We start from the raw sequence: 20,761 nt of genomic DNA on the forward strand, positions 1-20,761 counted from the left end.
CGTATTTAATCAGATAGTCTTTCTGTCTAACATTTCCTTTTTTAGTTGTTTTAAAACTATTTAAAATATATTAAGGAGCTGTGTTGATTTTTTGCTTCTTGGAGCTCCTTTTTTAGCCTGCTAGAAAATTTCCATAAGCTGATCTTGCTTGCTTTCTCATACTGCCTTCTTACAGGAGATTAATTTTCTTTTTAAGCTCTCTAATAGTTCTCTTGCCCTGACTTATTTTTTTTGGAATTAGACTAGGCATTCCACTTCAGTCAGTAGCTCTTCCAAGGCAGAAAGAAGGAAAAGTTCTTAAGAATGCCCCATCTATGCTTCACTGCCTAACCACTATAATCTCCAGTTTAAATGGAGGGGATGCCTCCTTAATGTTTTTTTTGATTTGTTAAGAAAAAAATAACCTTCATAAATACATATTTTAGATTGAATTCACTCATTTCTTTGGGGCCAAATATATAGTTGAAAGAAAATGAGGATTTGCAGATTTATTTCTTGTTGTATGTGCAGGTTGTGCCCTAGTTCTTCGTTTTAGAAACCTGAAAATAATGCTATACTTTTAAAATTCTTATTTACATAAAGTATCAGCTTGTTATAATTATATATAACCTATACTTTGTTTTTGCTTACAATATAGTTCTATAATATAGTTCAGTATTCTAGTACAGTCAGTCTCGGCCAAGATGTCATTCAATATTAGCACTTTTAAGTGCACAAACACCTACTCACAATTCACAAGATAAATCTAAAGATTTCAAATGGGAATGCATAACGTCAAAAGCATTCTGACCTGTTTTGATATTTGTGTTCTTTGTAGCAGAAGAATTTTTCTGTTTTTTCTATAGTTAAAAATAAAACAAGCAAACTAAGAGCTGGTATTTTCCAAAAGGTGCCTTGAGTCTAGTTAGGTTTAGAATTGCTGTTCTAGTGCTGTACCAAGATCACTGATATTGAATTAATGGAACTTCTGTTTAATAGGCCCCATCCATACTGTTAGTGTTTTTTATATATGGTTCCTTTAATGAAAATCTAAACAGGTGACATGAAAATCTAAATAGATAACATTAATATATTTAATATATTAAGTCTGTCTTCTATAAAAGAAAAACATGCTGGATTTTATACAGAAATTGTTGCTGTTAAACTATTGAAAGCTATCGATTTTACAGTTTACATGCTTTCAGATGCCTAGAAGAAATTTACTGTACTACTTGACAGCTTAATACCATTACTGCTGTTCAAAAAGATTTAATATTACAATATTTTTCTATGTCCTGTATGCTGATTTTGCCCCTATAATCTCATTTGACCATGCCACAGAGCATATTCAATTCTCAGGAAATCTGACAGTCTCATATCCCAATTCCCAATTGAATGACATAAAATAAATTTATATTGTTGATACAAATCACCCTAAACATAGCTCAGGGTTCAGTAGGTGATCCTTGGCCACTCCCAGTAAGATTCATTTGTTTCTTTAGAGAATCTTCTGAGAGAGTCTCATGCGAACAAAAAAAAAACACCCTTTATTAAGAAATGGCCTCTTAACTAGAGGAAGATCATACATCCGGAAAATGGATAATTGGAAGAAACAATTTTATAATAAGAGAAAAAGCTGGCTATGTTAATAGTATCTGATCAAGTAAAGATGGCAATATAAAAATAGCTTATAGAAACAATTGGCTCAGAAAAAAACATGCTTTCAAAGTCTGATAAATAGGAAGAGGTGTAAATCTTAGACAGTGCACTTGAACTATATAGTGTTTATTTTGAAATGTTCAATCATGTTATCCAGGCATATCTTGATAATATAGTATGCAGCCATAGATGTTAAAATGCTTTCTCATATAAACAAAATTTACGGTCCTGATTGTTGTTAGAATTCAGTCTTCTAAGATACCATATTTTTAATACTTTCAAACATTTTAAAATAATATTAAAATAATATTAAAACTAGGCAGTTGGCCAGTATTAAGCCCACCTACACTTCATCAACAAATATAAAGATGGTTTACTAAGCATAATTAATAGGCTTTAGAAAAGCATAGCCAGCCTTAAGTATTTGAAGGTTGTTTGGGCATTTCAGAGTGAACCCAATCTATACTAACCCAGAAATGGAAAAAAAAAAGCCAAAACCTACCTAAATCAGTGGTTTTCAACCTGTGGTCCATAGATCCCTGGAGTTCCGCAGACTATGTCTACGGGGTCTGTGAAAGATGACTATGATCAATCAAAATTGTGAATACTTACACTTACAATTCAGAGGAGTCTGCACCTCTCTTCAAAATTTCCAAAGAGGTCCTCACCTCCATTCAAAATTTTTTAGGGGCCTGCAAATGAAAAAAAGTTGAAAGCCAACAATGTAAATAATAAATATCTGGGAATCAAATGGTATTTAGCTGCTGTCTGATTTTCAAAGTCAACCTTGCAGCAGTGCTGGCTTTATTTGTCTCTGATAATTAAACTGTACTATGTACCTTAATCCCTCTTCTCCCTCACTTAGAAGAAATCCTCAAGAAGGATCACTGGTAATAAATTATTTGTGTAATCCTAGTTTAGCAAAAAAAAAAAAATAGACCTATGAAAAACATATTAAGAACTTACATGTGGAATTTACAAAAAACAAATTACCAATGTATTTATTTCCTAGATTTTTTTTTCAGCTTTTTGAATACTTCATGTCAGTGCTTTTTTTTTTTTTTCTTCTTGCTGAATATGTCTGAACATGTAAGACTAACTAATGGTAAACAAGAAAGATTAATTTCATCACAACCAAAAATAAGTAATAAAAGCAAGACCATATTCCTCAGGTTGCTGTTTGAATAATATCTGATATGCATATAAATATATATATTATTTGAAAATGTGCTGTTTGAATATTAATTATATCTCCATTTCTGTGATTTAAAACTGAAAATAGGTTGTTAAATACAGGTTGTCAAGTTTTCACTGAAATTATTGACAGTGTTATATACAAGGATAGTAAACTTTAAAAGTGTAATTTTTGTGCTATGCATTGGTACAATCACCTTTTCTTGCCTGACTTAAGTCATTTTAAATTTCCTTTTACAAGTGGATCCTTACACTGGGCAGAGAGGTTTGAGTAACACTGTTTCCAAGACAGTGACATGGATGCATGGTCTAAGCATTTCCTGAAGAGTTAAAAGGAGGAAAACAAAATAAAAATTATATTACCAAAGCCAACATATAAATTTAAATGATTAAATAGAACATCAGATTTCTAAGGAACTAGCAAAGCTGGTCATGTGTTTCTGGCCTCATCTTAATAACCATCTACATCACAATCTGCATATCAAATTCTGTTTGTTGCTGACAGTTGTCCTTGTGGTCACAGAATTACTTATGGGCTGTCTGCACATGTGCAAATAATGCACAAGATTGAGTGGATAGTGCTTGTTTTTCATTAAGCATGACTTTGCTTCCTGTCAGTACTCCTGAGAAAAATCAGTTCTTAGAAGAATGTCTCAGAAGGGTGATAAAGAGGTATAGGTTATAGCCGTGTTGGTCTAAGGATATAGCCAGAAAGAGCACAGTAGGCCTGCGCAAAGCGACCAGTATTTGATTCGGGTTTGGCCAATTTGGGAGACTGATTCAATTCGGTGATTCAGATCACTGTCCTGAATCAATTCAGCCAAAGTGGATATGAAAGATTTGGCGCTGATTTGATGTGATTCGGTGATTCGGCCACAGGCTATAATGGGGAATCACTAAAATACCTATAATTTTGTCATTTTTTTTGCAGATTTGGATGAAAACAGCAGGGATGGTAGCTCCTTCTGAGGGCATGAAGCCTGCCAGGTTTCAAAGAGATAGATGCAGGGGTTTCTGTGAAAGTGTCCCTCAAACTGTTGAAAGCAAAACTCATGTCACTTGTATATGTTAACTAGGTTTCTGTTTGTAGCCGTGTTGGTCTAAGGAACAGGCAGACAAGGTTCTTTGAGCAGATGTGATATCTTTTATTAGACCAACTGACTAGTTGGAGAAATATATCTTGACAAGCTTTTCGGTTTAATAACCCTTTGTCAAGCTGAGGAAGCATCTGCAGTTGGTGAATGCGCTTTCTGGATGGAATAAATCGATCACTGGGCATTAAATGGTTGTCAAAGCAAATAAAAAAAGCTAATAGGTGTGGAGTGAGGATTGGTGTAACTTAGTCCATCTGCAGGTGGAGCTTGGGGAATCCTAGCAGCGGGAGGTTCACCTTAAGGAACACCAGCTGCTCCACCAAACCAGGATCCAAGGAGGTGTGGTGGGGTATCACAACATCCCTGTCAATACTGAACACCCTCTCATTAGGGACATTGGTCGGTGGACAAGGTTGTTTCTGGGCAACCTTGGCCAGATCCTGCCACATCTGGCTGTGGGTTGCCCAGTAGGCAGCGACACCACATCCTCAGCAAGATAGGTAGCCACTAAGGCCTCCACACTACCTGCCAGATGGTGGGGTCTGGTGTCTCTGGACCCGACCATTGAAGCCATGCCCTTGGCCCACATTGGCATATCTGTGATGGAGGAGATTGGTTGTTTCTACGAGTGCTGGAACAGGACAGTGGATTTCCCCCCACGTCCCACCACCTCTGCCCTTCTGCCTCCCTGTTCATCAGCACCTCCGTCCAGTGATCCAACGTTTTGCTGCTGCAGGTGGTCCCCTTCACCCTCGGGTCGCACATGCCAGCATGTGGACCGTACTGGACAGCAACAGATCCAGCCATATTGGTGTGCCTACACCTCTGGTGACAGTGACTTGCACCAGCCAAGAACATTGATCCCCTAGAACTTCTCCATTTAGTTCTCAAACTCCTTCACTTTGGGGATCACCTGGATAAGGAGGGCATCACCAATGCTGAGGGTCTCAGTGGCCTCGAGGAATAGCTTGAGGACCACCAAGATCGGGGAGATGGTAGTGCATTCAGTTTTGTTAAAGGAGCTGCTGATCCCAATGTCCCTGAGCAAAGCCATCTCATGGTTGGTCTTCTGTTGCTCGACCAGCCTTTTGAGCATCAGGTTTGCAGAGTTCCACCGAGTCTCCACATCCTGCATGACTTTGTGCTGTTGGATGCTCAGCTCTGCCTGTTTCTCTCACAACATCTTTCCCCCCTTGATGCTCCAGTGGAAGTAGCCCTCTACCTTCCTGTGTTTTGAAATGAGCTGGCTGGTCATGGTAGTGATGGCACCATCACTTGGAGCCCTGTCTCCCTCCAAGGCGTCCCTGACTATGAGGTGGGACTTGTGTGCCAAACAGCGGATGCCAACAAAGTTGACATCACGAACTGCCTTGACCATATTGGCCCTGTTGTCAGTGACCACGAACCCGCAGCTGAGCTTGCCCGGCCCAACAAGCCACCCCTGCACCCTGTGGTTCGTGGCCACCATGATCTCCCTTGCTGAGTGGGACTCATCCATCACCTCCACTTGAAGGAAAGCCCACCGATGGCCTGACTGATTGTACCAGTGCCCTGTGAGGGAGAGGTAGGCATGATCTCCACCCCAGCTTTTCCAGATGTCCGAAGTGCAAGGCTACCTGTGGACCTGCCTTGCGCAGCTGCTCCCTCAAATACTCCCTGCATGCCTCATACAGGGAGGGAACCACCATCCTGCTGAAGATGATGTATGCGGGCACATGGTAGGATTGGGCCACAAGCGCCATGAGCCACCTGGACACTCAACAAAGGAGAAGGGCTGGCCATCCAGAGCAAGCATCTCCCCAATGCTCTGGTTGACCTCGCTCGCCCTTGCAACACACCCCCTTTGTCTGCAGCTTTCCCCTGCCTCTGCTTCATGGGGATGGGGGCTTTGGAGTAAGAGGGGGACTTCCCTTTGGGCATGCTCCCACTGGTGCCAGGCTGAGGAGGAGCAAGGGCAAGGTAGTGTTGCCCCCTGAGATGCAGCAGCATCGCCATGGTTCTGAAGCGTTTCACCTCCTTGCCCCGGCTGATCTGCCTTTGGCAATGCTGGCATGTAGCATACCTGGGATCATCTGCCAACTCATAATGATCCCACATTACAACCGCTTCACCCTGCTTCTGGGTTGAGGGTGAGGATCCTGCCTTATCCCCCTCCTCAGCAAGCAGAGGCGCAACATCGGGGAAGGTGAGCCACCTGCCCCCGCAGCTTCCCCCAAAGTGCCTTTCAGAAGAGACCTGCCTGTAGGGGAACTTTGGGGGGTGTGGAGCACAAACTCAGTCTCCCTACTTCCCCAGAAATTCCTTGGCTATGACACTGAGCTCCCCTGATTCCATATCCAGCTCCTCCTCTGGCCCTGAAAAGCTCACGCTGGCCTTGGAAGGCTCACATTGTTGGGGTGGAGAAGGATGCCGTGCTGGTGCTGGAGGCTATTTCTGGTGTTAATGGAGGTGGTACAGGTGCAGGGACAGGTATTGCTCCCACCTCCTTGTTCCCACTGGTAGCATAAGACTCATCATTGCCAGGAAAGGGGGTGCATCTATGTGGGGGGGCAGGGGGAACTTGCAGTTCTCCCTCTACCCCATATAACCCTTCTCTCTCCCCTGCCAGAAGACCTGGCACCTGCCTTTCCAACATGCTTCATAGTGTTTGCTGTGCTGGAAAATGTGTGTGTGTAATATATCTTGTGTGTGTGTGTAACATATCTTCTATGTTTTTACTATATCTTCTATCTGTAATATATTGAAAAGGTATACCCAATCCTTTCCAAGAAGAGAGATTAGCAAAAGAGTGAAGAGGCTGACTAGGAAGCCAGCCTGAAACCAGTACCTTTCACACGCTGTTGCTTCCAGACAGAGAGTTCACAAAAGGGACAAGAAAGGCTTCACACAGTGCCTTATATGCTGTTTCTACATCCCTCCCCCAGAGCACTGTGATTGGAAGGGAGATCAGGGAAAAATCACAGTCACTGGCCAACTACAGATGTCAATATCATAGATTCATAGATGTGGGTCAGAAGGGACCTCAGTAGATCATCGAGTCCAGCCCCCTGCCCTGGGCAGGAAAGGGCACTGGGGTTAAATGACCCCAGCCAGGTGCATGTCCAGCCTTCTCTTAAAGACCCCCAAGGTAGGGGAGATCACCACCTCCCTTGGAAGCCCATTCCAGATTATGGCAACCCTTACTGTAAAGAAGTTCTTCCAGATGTCCAGTCTAAATCTGCTCTCTTGTCAGTTTGTGGCCATTGTTCCTAGTTACTCCAATGGGTGCCTGGTAAACAGAGCATCTCCTATTCAGATAAGTCTTTCCCTTCCTCCTCCCCACCTCCCTCTTCTCAGTTTCTGTTTCCCCACAAAACAGCCTTTTCCAATTTGCCAAATCTTTTTCCGAAACTTTTCCAAATCGATTTGGATACTTTGAATCAATTCGGAGCTTTTCATGGGTCTCCTGATTTGATTCAGATTCAGTGATTCAGCCACTGAATTGGGCTGAATCTTCTCTGAATCAATTCAGCAACCGACGCTTCACACACCCCTAGAGCACACACCAACGACAGATGCTTCCTTAGCCTGATGAAAGGTTCCCCCCCCGTATACTTAAAAGCTTGCTAAAAGAAATTTTACAACTATTTGAGTTGGTCTAATAAAGGATACCAAATTTACCCTCAGAAGGTATATCTGGAAAATGTATCAGAAATTGTTTTTAGTATCTATGGCTACCCAGGAGCCTACATAAAATTTAATTTGTTTTTTTCCATCCAGTTCCCAATAGATAAGTATCAGAATCACAAAAATACCACACTAATTTACACCCTTGTTGGCAGTCTTGGCAGGCCATGTATTGACTAGGAATGAAACTACCTTCCTACCTGTAAATATCTGACTCTCCCTCCTCCCCTCTAGATTCGTGCAAGAGATGCATTCAAAGAGGGTATAGGAAAGTCTACAATGCTACCATTTAAGCATTCTCTGTTTTGTGCTAAAATAAAGAACTTCAGTCTCTAGCACTTTCAATCTTCTATTAGAACTAAATTGACATAAAAACAGTCCTTGGCTGAGGTTTTTTGGAAGGGAGTATACATGTAGTGTTGATGTTCAACTTGAAGTGTAATGCAAGTACTTTTAAAAGGTCGTTGACCAGTGTGTTTGGGTTTCTGTAATCAGTCTGCTTTTACTTATCGTCTTGCCAAATGGCGTTAATTTTTTCCTAGATTAAAAGAAGAATTTATGTTTTGTGTTCAAAATGAGTTGACAACTGTAACTATAGTCTTACAATTAAAAACATGTGTCGGATACTTGAAACTATATGAATACTATTTTATAAAAAGCAAGTTGAATATTAACCAAATACTCTAGTGAATTATCCTATAATGGAGTTTGTTTGGGGTTTTTTTTGTTAGGGAGAGGCAGGGGTTGGTGGTTTTTTTACATTTTACAGTGGTATAAGTCCTATCTGAATAAATGTACGTCTTGACAGGGATGCCAGCTAACATAGTATTCTTGCCGCCAAATTCAATATACCTTATTAAGACAAAGCAAGCTTTCAAATTGGTGGCACTGTTTCTATTTGTTAGTCCCCTTTTAAGCTTATGTTTAGATCCCCATAGCAATCTATAAATATAGCTAAACATAAGGAAACGGGCCTAGTAGAATAGAAAAACTTCAGTGGTTTCAAATAATTCTATCAACTTGAGTTCTTCCTTTCTTGGACTCCTGTGGGTGACTGAATGGAAAAGGAGATATTTTTCTTCCTTTGACTTGAGCAAAGCCAGTTGAATATCTCCCCAGCTCTCCTTCGGGGTCCTCCCCAGCTTTCCTTCGAGGTCCTCCAGGCCAACAAGGAAGCAAGCAAAGGAAAATCCAAAGCCTAATGCATTAGATCAGTCAGTTGTCAGGGAGCTGATGAGCAGCAAAGCAGGTAAAGTAGGGAAGCCACTGTTCAGAGTGTTCCTGGCTCATAACAGTTACTCCCATAGCTGCAGGGGAAAGTGTCAGAATACAGTGCACCCTTTCGCGGAGTGGTTCTCAACCTTTTCTGACTGAAGCCACTACTCCAAAACTTTTCAGAATTTAGTAGCACCTCATTAAAAAACAAACTGATATACCATTACCCAAATCCAAGACAATTTGAATTTAAGGCACCGCCCCCCCCCAATAATTAGATTCAGTCCATGTAAAAATTATAAATGTATTATAATTTTTCACATATAGAGTCTAATTATTGAAGGTTGTCTTAAATTTCCTCATTCCCCTACTGCTGCAGCAGGGTAAACAGTGGCAGGGGGCAGTCCCCTTCCCCCTACTGATTGCCCCCTAACAGTGCCTGTCACCCTAACACCTGCTCTTCTGTCATTTCCCGCTGCTGCCTCTGCCCCATCCTCCCCTTTCCCTCTCTCTGCAGCTTCCCCTCTGGCTCTGGCTCTGGTTCCAACACAGAGCATGTGGTCACTCTGGCCCCAGCCTGGCCACACATTCAGTTGTTGCAGTAGCAGCAGCCCCTCTGGGCCAGGCCCCAATCCTGAAGTCAAGCCAGAGCTGCAGCCACCACTGCCAGTACTGTATAGCTGGGCTGGGACCAAAGCCACCATGTGGCTGCCGCCATGGAGCAGGCAACCTGGTTCAGGGCCGGAATCAGAGCTGTAGCAACCACCTGTCCTCCCTGCTATGTTGTATTCAAATGGAGACAGGACCTACCCAGATTTCCATGGTAAAGAGAGAGACTGCCAATTAGCCCCTGGATCCAGCATATTGCTGGACTCTTCCCAGACCTATTGCGTGATGCTAACCTAGTGCCTAGATTTAGTAATCTATCCCTGCTTTTTGAATCATAGAAGTAGGGTCAGAAGGGACCTTGTAGATCTTCAAGTCCGACCCCCCGCCTGGGCGAGAGAAAAGACTGGACTCAAATGAGTTCAGCCAGGTGGTCATCAAGCCTCTTAAAGATCCCCAGATCTTCAGATAGCACCCTTCTGTTGCCAGCTATTTAAGTTGCACATAGCACTGAAGTGGTAGCAATCTGGTGGTAGGCTAAAAATTCTACATTCAAACCCCAATGATGATTGATGCATGATGGAGATTTCAGTTGCTTATTAATAGAACTTGTTGGGGGGAGGGGGTTCTTTTTCATGAACTAAGACATTCCATACAATTATATTTTAAGACTATTATTTATGTGGAAAAGTCAAGTGTTTGAAAGTTCAGAAGTAAAGGCTTACCTTGGCCCCTTTGTGCATATATGCATTATCATACAGTCTTTAATTACTGTACATGAGCAGACACCATTTTTCCCTAGGATCCTTGCCTCATTCAGCGCATATGATGAATGCACAGTTTTAAAGCGAAAATCTCTAAAACTTGGCCCATAGTGGTTATTTAAATATGTCTCCATGCCAGTAGAAGCCACTCATCCAACTTGAGTTTAATAACTTAATTCTGAAGTCTTCTGTCCTAACTGTTAATGAATTCTTGTCATGCTTTCAGCAGAAGTAGCAATCTTAAGGCCAGCCTTCATAAATGTAATGCAAGACTGTCAGCCCTTTCCCTGAGATGATGTCTTTCTATATTTAGGAATTTATTATGTGTATCTACATAGGTCATTTGACTAATTGTTTTGTTGGCAAACTTCTTTGAAGCAGTCTGTAGATTTAACCTGATCTTTCTTGATGCCATTGTGCCATCATGATGTATCACTACATATAATGCAGAGCTAAGCTTTATCCAATTCCAGAACACTGTTCACGTATTAAAATTTTTATAGCTATATTTTTTCCACTTTAGTAATCGTTTGTCTTTTGTTTTTCAGGATGTTTTATGTCCTGCACCTTAATATATTGAATCAGAATAATAAAATACAAAACGTATTTTACTTTGTATTTATATATATTTCTATATTTGACTTACCATTGCCAATTCCAATATGAGCACTCGGTCCAAATATAGAATCATAGAAAATTAGGGTTGGAAGGAACTCAGGAGGACATCTAGTCCAACCCCCTGCTCAAAGCAGGACTGTCCCCAACTATATCATGCCAGCCAAGGAAGCAGGTACCTGTCACTGGACATGTATCTGCTGAAATAACAAGATAAATATTTTGATAATACTTAAACAGTTATAGAATCAGGTGAAGTTAAACTTGTTAAATATCTACCAATTATGAATAAATGAACCAATTCCCAAGACCTTCACAATTTTGACTAAGGGCTTGGACAAACACAACATTTCATAAAATCATAGAAAATTAGGGTTGGAAGGGAGGTCATCTACTCCTACCCCCTGGTCAAAGCAGGACCACCCACAACTATATCATCCCAGCCAAAGCTTTATCTAGCCAGGTCTTAAAAATTTCCAAGAATGAAGATTCCTCAGCCTCTGTGGTTGACCTGTTCCACTGCTTTATTACCCTCCCAGTGAACAAGTTCTTCCTAATATCTAACCTAAACTTCCCTTGGTCTTAAGACCATTGCTTCTTGTTCTGTCATCTGCCACCACTGAAAACAGTCTAGCTCCAGTAGGCTCAAGGCTGCTATTACATCCCCTCTCAGTCTTCTCTTCTGTAGTCTAAATAAATGCAGTTCCTTCAGCCTGTCCTCAGAAGTCATGCAACCCAGGCCCCTCACCATTTTTGTGTCTACATCTTTTTTTGTTGTGGGGGGTCCAAAACTGGACACAATACTCCAGATGTGGCCTCACCAGTGCTAAATAGAGGGGAATAATAATCATTTCCTTCGATCTGCTGGCAGCACTCCTACCAATTCAGTCCAGCATGCCATTAGCCTTCTCAACAAGGGCACCCTGTTGGCTCATACTCAGCTTATTGTCCAGTGTAAGCCCCAGGTCCTTTTCTGCAACTTCAACCACCTCATTCTTCTGGCCTGGTGGTCTGTAGCAGACACCCACCGCAGCATCACCCTTGTTGCTCTCCCCTCTTATCCTAACCCAGAGACTTGCAGCAGACCTATCTCCAGTTTTATACTGGAGCTCTGAGCAGTCATACAGCTTTTTTACATAAAGAGCATCTCCTCCTCCTCTTCTGCCTTGCCTGTCCTTCCTGAACAGTTTATACCCATCCATGACTGCTGTAGTCATGTGAGCTATCCCACCAAGTCTGTTATTCCAGTCATATCATATAATCAGTTTACTACCAACTATTATGAAGAGAAGCTTATCATAATGAAAGCTTTTGAATGTGTCACGCTTAATCACAGTTATATTTTCTCTTCAGTAAATAACAAAATTATATTAATTATTAAAAGTACCTTAAGTCACTATATGTCTATTAAAATAGAAGCATATTATCACAATATTAACATTTTATTTTAACACTTATTCTTGAACCAGGCACGTAAGCTAGATGTGTATTTTGAATACGAGGAAAAAATAATGAGCAAGTCCACTCTGGATAAATCTCTTTTGGACATGATATCTGACCCAGATGGTGAGTACAGTAAATCTGACCTTGGTATAAACTTGCTTTCTGTTTGTTTGTGTGACATTAAAGTAGGGTCATACAGTCTTTAATTTTGCTATTAGCAGAGAGTGCATCTGTAAAGTACACTAGACTTGCTAGGAAAGAGCTTACATTAGGTTTTAATAACAGCCTGGGGAATTCACTTTTTAGACTAAATAAATCCAAAGTAATGACTGGAATTTTGCAGCTCCTATAAAATCCTTTTTTGGCTCAGTAAAAGAGTTTCTGAAGGGACAGTTGTAAAGTATTTGCTTTAACTTTTTTGTGCCTCTCATGTAGTTATTCTAATAAGCTGCTACATTGTGAAAACAATAATATTTTGCTGGAAGTACCAGGATTCTCATTTTGTGTAAAGTATGTATAGCTACTAGATAAAGATGAAACAAGCAACCAAGCAATAAATTAAAAGAGTAAATGCACAGTAGATGATCATGCTAGGCAGATCAGATCATGCTAGGCAGATCTAGGAATAGTAACAACTTATTCATGGTTGAACATGAGTATAGTCCACAGCCCTCCGTAGAGGTAAGTATTTATCAACCTATTTCCTTTAAACAAGTCTGAAAATTCACTTGACCTAATAAAGGTTTGGTTAATGATAACCTATATAACCACAGAGCTTTAATGCTACAAAATGCCAAAATAACTAGCTTGTTAAAAAGCAGTGAATTTCAAGTATATGGCTTCTAAAGCTGGCATGTGTTGCGAAATGGATAAGGAAGGAGACAAGATGAAGGTTGAGAAAACAAAAGAAACAGAGAGGTTTTGATGGATCTGAATGAATTCAAGTCAGCTGGGCCTGATGAACTTCATCCCAGAGTACTGAAGGAACTGGCAGAGGAGATCTTGGAGACCTTGGCAATCCATGAAGTCAAAAGAGATGGGCAAGATACCAGAGGACAGGAAAAGGGCCAGTGGTAATGCTCCTTTTTTTTAAGTCAAAAAGACTAGTTAGCCTCACCTCAATATGTGTGAAATTACTGGAGCATATCATAAGTAAGCCCATTTGCAAGCATTTGGAGAAGGAAGGAATGATCAGGAGTACCTGGCATCGATTTACGATGAACAAATTTTGCCAAACAAATTTTATCTCCTTCTTTGACAGAGTAACTACTTGGGTGGATGAAGGAAATGCAGGATGTAGTGTATCTGGATTTCATTAAGGCTTTTGACAAATTCCACATGACCATCTCATAAACAAGTCGGAGAAATGTGGGCTAGACAAAACCATCATAAGGTGTATAGATAACTGGCTCAATGGCCACAAACAAAGAGTAATTATGTATGGAATGGCATTTCATGTGGAGTCCCACAGGCTTCTGTCCTGGGCCCAGTGCTGTTCAACATGCTTATTAATTTTTTGGATGCTGGAATAGGGACTTGTCAAGCAAATTTGCAGACAGTACTAAACTGGAAAAAATTGTGAATATACTGAAGGATGGGGACACAATTCAGAAGGGTCTTAACAGTTTGGAAGGCTGGGCTGGAGCTCATAGGATGAAGTTCAGTGTGAGCAAATGTAAGGTGCTACACCTTGGGAAGAATAATACACAAATACAAAATAGGTGACAACTGGCTGGATCCCAGTACTACAGAGTAAGATCTAGGAGTCTTGGTGGACCACAGACTCGGTACGAGTCTGCAGGATGATGCAGCTCCACAAAAGGCAAATGCAGTTTTGGCCTATGTCAATAGAAACATTAGGTACAGGACATGGGAGATGAGGATGTCTCTCTTTACTCAACAATGGTTAGGCCTCCTCTCTAGAGTATGCTGTGTAGTTTGGGGCTCTGCATTTTTAAAAGTACTTGGAGAAGTTAGGGTCCAGAGGTGGGCAACAAAAATGATAAAAGGTTTTGGAAGGCAAGCTGTACAGAGGTTGAAGGAAGTAGGCATGTTCAACTTGTGGAAAAGGTGATCATGAGGGGACATAATAGCAGTCTTCAAATATTTGAAAGGCTGCTGTAAAGATAAAAACTTTTTCTCTCTTGCTCCAGAAAGCAGAATGTGAACTAATGGGTTGAAGTTGCAGCAAAGTAAGTTTATATTGGATATCAAGAGAGACTTCCTTACTGTTAGAACAGTGAGGCAATGGAATAAATTAGGGAAGTTGAAATCTCCTTCATGGAAAGTTTTCAGAAAAAGGTTTGATAAGCATTGGTTAGGGGTGAACTAGGAGTAGCTATGCCTATGCTTTAATGTAGGTATTTCTAATACTTCTGGGCTTTGCTGGTTGCCTCATGGGGCCAGGAAGGAATTTTTTTTTTCTCCTCCTGTTGCTACACATCCTGGGGGAAGTGGGGGGGGGGGGGAGGGGGGGGGGAGGTTCACCTTCCAAAGAAGCACTGAGTGTTGATAGGAGCCAAATGTTGTGATTTGCTAGATGTGTACCCATATTCCTGCTCGGTCTAAAATCTGGAGAGTTCTGAGCCTCTAGAGCAGGGGTTGGCAAAGTATGGCCTGCGGGCCAGATCTGGCTCCGGGAGGGACTTTGTCTGGGCCGCGTTAGGTCCCTTGGTTCTACCTGACCCCAGGTGCTGTGTGGCCCATGGTATATCCTGCTTCCCCCTGAACACACAGCTGGGCTGGGGTGGCTCCGCAGCCTGACTGCCTTTCTAGGCAGCCCAGGTGGTGGCACCTCCTTCTGGTTGCTGCTGCTGCTACTGGCCCCAGCTCTATGGGGACCCATGTGCACAGCCCCAAGGCCTGTCCCTTCACCCCTCCCCTGCCCAGCCCCACACCCACTGCAGATTCAGCCCAGCAGAATGGACCAGCTCTGGACCAGTCAGAACATGCACATGCAGCCCCAACCCAACTCATCCCATTCTTGCTCCACACTCGCCTGCCCATGCTGAGCAGCAGCTGGGCAGAAGCTGCTGTTCAGTATGGGGAAAAGTGGCCCCTCCCCTTCACCACTGCTGGGCCCTTCTTGCTACAGCCCTCAGGAGCCTGTGCCTGAACTGCCCTCTGCACTGCCACCACTGCAATGTAGGCAGCGATGACAGCGACAGAGGATAGCCCAGGTGTTGCAGCCATCCAGAGCCTGCAAAAAGGGCCTGGCAGTGGCATTGTGGGGGGGGGTGCTTTTCTCCTGGGCCCAACAACAGCTTCTGTCTTGCTGCTGCTGCTGCTCAGTTTGGGCAGGTGGTCCACACCAGGCGTGGGGTAGCCTGGAGTTGGGGCTATGCATGAGGGTTCCAGCTGGTCTGCTCCACCAAGCCAAGTACAGGGCTGATGTGGGGTGGGATGGTCAGAGCTATGCATGCTGGTCCCCGCCAGTACTATGGGGCTGGGACCAATGGCAGTGGCAGCCAGAAGGAGCCACCACTGACACCTGGGCTGTTGAGAAAGATGGACGAAGGTCAGGTCTGTGGCTCGGTGCTGTTGGCGGTAGCGGGGAGGAGCCACACTATGCATGGGCTTCAGACTGCTGTGAGGGCAGGGAGTTGTGACCAGCCCTCTGCAGCTCCCCAGAACTGCCTGTGTGGGCCGAAATAATTGCCTGCTCTAGAGGGTCTTGCCCCTCCACTCAGTGTCAGACTGATTCCCACATACGGGGTCAGGGAGAAGTTTTGCCCTATGGTCAGATTAGTACAGACTGCATGGGGATTTGCCTTCCTCTGCAGGCAAGGGTGTGGTCATCTTCCTGGCCATCATTGTCCCCCTGCTATAGCTATGGCAGATTAGAGTACAACAGGTTTACCTGTGTAGTTTTAGTAAAAGGTTAGACAAAGATTTGGATGAGGATGACCCTCAAGCAAGGTATTGGATTAGGTGACCTCCAGAGGTCCCGTCCAGCCTTACTTTTCTATGATTCTAAATTAGGGCTTGTTAGCCTGTGTAAAACTAACAGGTTCCTATTGAGCACAAACCTAACTCCAATAAATAATGTATATATGTTGTAATTAATCTATTCTTTTAGCATCTTTAGTGACTGATGGCAATAGCTGTGATCCTAGTCTGTAAAAAAATTCCCTCTCTGATTAGGGTTGTTACTAAATTAGAGGAGCTGCTGTCCTTTCTTTGTTGCAGTGGTTCATCAGTACTCCCACTGCCTGCCTGTTTTGCAGAATGACAGTTCTCTTTTGGGGCCACCAAATTAAGTTGTCTCTGAAAATTCACCATTTCTTTTTTCTCAACACAGTCAAAGATATAAAGGAATGGTTAATGTCCTTCAGAAAATTTAATTGAGTGTTTTATGATATTGCACCAGAAGTTCTAGTTTACCACATAATGAATTTAGAGGAAATTACATCTGTAATGCGAGCAAAGCTATAATAGGTATTCTAACATCCACTTAAAGGTAGTAGAATCACAAAGTTCTTTCAATTTTTGTTACATTTTGGCAAGACAACATACAAAGAACCTTTTTATTCTACTGTGTGGTACCTTCACAGGCGGTGCTGGAATTATTTTTTTCCAGACACAGTCAATTATTCTTCATAAAGAAACAGATGCACTTAATCTGTCAGACTCCAACTGATTTTAGAGAATGAATGTAATGATTGGCAAAGTACTGACGTCAATAATTTATAGTTTGAATAGTTAGGAACCAAATGGGGTCAGTTATGCTTAAACACTCTTAATATATAGCATGTTGAAACCAATTTGACAGTTAATACAGGTTCAACTTGAAAATTATTTTCAATTTTCTAAGGCTAACATTTATTACTAGTTTCTGACGCTCTAGATCACTGTAATTACTCTGACTTTTTAAAGCTAATTTTATAATGCCCTTTTTTGTATTTCCCCTGTTAAGATAAAGATAATCATAAATAATCATGACGGCACTTACCAAGGAATGAATTGGTAACTGCTGTCTAGCTCAACATTAATTCACTCATGAGCAACAGCAGCTATTAGATTCAATCAACCCCCACAGAGGTCATGGTTGCTATATTCCATAATAAAAGTAAATACATAAAATGTTACATACTTATTATATCCTTAGTTCAGAAAAGCTGGATAATACTATCTTACATGTAAAAAACAAGCTTGGTGGGTTTTGTGCAATACTGAAATAGAAATTTGGAGACTACTTTTAAACGTTAATGTTTTTTCAGTTCTTAATTAAGTTGTATAAGCATTGGGCTAATTGTTTTTCCCCCCATTTAGAAACCAGTCAGAACTGTGTAGTGTCCACAGTCTTGCATCATACTATAATTACTAAATATAAGACTGCGGTACAGCATCAGTTTGATAGCAGTTAGATTTCCACATTAATGTGTAGTGATATTTCCTGTTAGTTTAAAGGAATGTTTTTCATCAATTAAGAGAATAGTGTATGGCCCTTTTTTGATTGATAAGAATGGTCTTGAGACTAAATAGAGCCCAAGTTGTATTCAGTTGATTGTAATACACCATTGTTATTGTTGAGATGTTGCATGCAGAGACAATTAAGTTTACTATCGAAAGAGGTAGGTGTAATTTTGTCAGTGGATTGGGTATTTTTTATAGTCACCTTTTCTGAGATAAAGCAGCTAAGATCTGCATTTTGTCCTTATGCTTCCATGTCTGTCCATCTGTATTCAACTATTTTCTCTGATACTACCTTTAGATTATAACTTTTGGGGGTAGAGGCTATCTTGTTATATATGTGTTAAGAGCTTAAAACAATGAGTAATCAATGGCTCACTGTCTAGTTCATGGCCAATGTTAAGTGCAGTACCCCAAGTCAGTTCTGGGGTTGGTATGGTTCAATATCTTTATCAACAACCTAGAAGATGGAATGAGTTCACCCTTAATAATTTTGCAGATGACACCAAGCTGTGGGGGAGTAGTAGATATGCTGGAGAGTAGGGTTAGGATTCAGAGAGACAAATTTGAGGGAAGAACCAAAAGAAATCTCATGTGGTTCACTAAGAACAAGTACAGAGTTCTGCACTAAGGCCAGAACAACCCCATGCACTGGTACAGGCTAGGGACTGATTGGCTAAGCAGCAGCTCTACAGAAAAGGACCTGGGGGTTATGCTGGACAATAAACTGAATATGAGTCAACAGAGTGAACTTGTTGCAAAGAAGGCTAATGGCATATTGGGCTCTATTGGTAGGAATTATGCCAGTGATCGAGAGGAGTTCTTCCTGGAGGGGGGGCTGGGGTGCACTGTGCTTGGGGCAGGTGGCAGTGCTGGGAGGGCAGGGAGGGGCTATGGGGGGGTGGCTGCTGCCACCCTAAATTTTGCCATACTCCCCTATAGCCCACCTCCCAGTGCTGCCACTGCCCGCCTGGAGCACAACATGGCCCAGTCCCCCTGCCAGGAAGAGCCTTCCGCAGCCTGCAGCTGTAACCGGCCCGCCCTGCACAGATCCAGGACTCCCCCCTCCCGACCACCACCCATGTGCCCTCCCGGGGTGCATGCAGCAGCAGGAGCCGCAGCTTGGTCCCACACCCCACCCCATCCTGGCTGGGCAGCAACTGCCTCAGCTCCATTCACTCCCTTACCACCAGGGGCGTTGATCTGCCCCCCCCCACGCCCCTTCCCTCCTCCCTCCCCTTCCACCACAACAGACTTACCAGCTACACACAGCTGTATCAGAAATGGGTTTAGTATCGGCCAGTATGCCTCCTTAAAAATTGACTATTGGTATCAGCCCGCAAGATCTCTTTTGGTGCACCCCTAGATTTAATAGTGGCGTTCAACTACCTGTGGGGTGGTTCCAAAGAGGATGGAGTTAGACTGTTCTCAGTGCTGGCAGATGACAAAACAAGGAGCAGTGGTCTCAAGTTCTACCAAGGAAAGTTTGGGTTAGATATTAGAAAGAACTTGTTCACGAGGATAGTAAAGAACTGGAACAAGTTACCCAGAGAGGTGTTAGAATCTCCACCCTTGGAGGTTTTTAAGACCCAGCTAGACAAAACCTTGGCTGGGATGATATAGTTGTAGATGGTCCTGTTTTGAGCAGGACGTTGGATTAGATGACCTCCTGAGGTCCCTTCCAACCCTAATTTTCTCTGATTTTATATCAGATGACTCAAATAAGTAATTGCTTTATTTCAGATAGTTTCCATTCTTTGTGGAACTTACTTTTAGAATAAATAATCCATCATTGGCATTGTAACTTGAATCTTTCTCCCATGCTTCCCAGCTTTAAAACATCTACTTTAATGTCAGGAAAGACCTTTACCAGCTCGTAACACACTTCTTTATATTGAGTATTTCACACTTTTCATAGTATTCTATTGCCATCCTTATTTTTTTAATCACTCCTCTTTGATTTCAGTTCCATCTCCAAGTATCTCTCTTAAAATATATTTATCTCATACATTCCTATGTCTACAAAGACTTCCTTTTAGTTATAGAGTACTTACAACTTTGTTCATAGACAAGAGAGGACATGAACAGAGTAACCAGTGGGATAGAAGGGTTTATGGAATAGTAGGTGGAATCCGGATGGTGTAACAGTTGGGTCAGCAGGATGTGAAAAGCTATATATAGGTGTGTGGGAGATGTAACATTTATCCAGAGAACCTTATCTGGGAGATGTAAGAAATTTTTTTCTCACCCAAGCCTGACATAAATCTTTTCAGCTTATGAGGGTAACTATTACATTTCAGTCAAATTTAGGTCAATGTAGCCAAATTGGATATCTTAAAAAGTAAAGGTATTTTTATAACATACTGTAGTTCTTTTACTCTCATACTGTTTCTTTACCATAGCATTCTGTTTGATGTAGGATGCAAATCTACTTATATGCGTGCATGCTGCTAATTAGAATAAGTCATAATGCTACTATGGTTGATTGATGCTTATCTTTTACTCCTAGAAGTACTGGTATGGACCAAACCAATTACTGTAACTAGCAAGGTTTTCTTTTTCTTTTTAATTAGGTGTATTTTTGGTTATTTATCACTTTGGGGATTGTAGCCACCACTGATTTTGGGCACCGCTGCTCTAAATGTTCAATGTACAGTATATATAACACAATATAGTGAACTACAAAGTTGTATAGTCTGTACACTTATTTGAGATACAAACCCATTTTTCCTTTCTATAGCGGGAACTCCAGAAGACAAGATGCGGTTGTTTCTTATTTATTACATAAGTTCGACTCAGGCACCCTCAGAGGTATGTCTTTTATACTTCTATAACGCATAATTGTTGGCAAAGTTTTATTCTAAGTCAGTATTCCATAAAGGATTGAATGAATGCCAGTGCCAGATAGTTTTCCTTTTTTTTAAACAAAAGCTCACTGAAGTCTTATAAAATTGAATCTGCTCACAATTTGTTCTGGTTTTATAGGTGAAATTTTATACTTTTATAGAAAGATGAGCACTAAAGGTCTGTGAGTCTCTATGTTAAAGTTCATTTTATTACATGGAGCGGAACTGTGGGGTGCTGACTCTATGGTTTAATCTAAAATAGAAAAAA

The 20,761-nt window shown here is 41.8% G+C and overlaps 1 protein-coding gene across 1 annotated transcript in view; it reads left to right on the plus strand.

Annotated features, from left to right (window-relative positions):
* SCFD1 (sec1 family domain containing 1) overlaps nt 1–20,761 on the plus strand; it is a 114,468-nt gene that overhangs the window by 51,909 nt on the left and 41,798 nt on the right. The window contains exons 15-16 of the mRNA XM_090033546.1: nt 12,262–12,358; nt 20,388–20,458. Coding sequence (XP_089889672.1) covers nt 12,262–12,358; nt 20,388–20,458 — 168 coding nt within the window. The remainder of the gene's footprint in view (nt 1–12,261; nt 12,359–20,387; nt 20,459–20,761) is intronic.

Source organism: Crocodylus siamensis, chromosome 2 (genome assembly GCF_052110815.1).
Source record: "Crocodylus siamensis isolate JL-2025a chromosome 2, ASM5211081v1, whole genome shotgun sequence".
Taxonomy (NCBI): domain Eukaryota; kingdom Metazoa; phylum Chordata; order Crocodylia; family Crocodylidae; genus Crocodylus; species Crocodylus siamensis.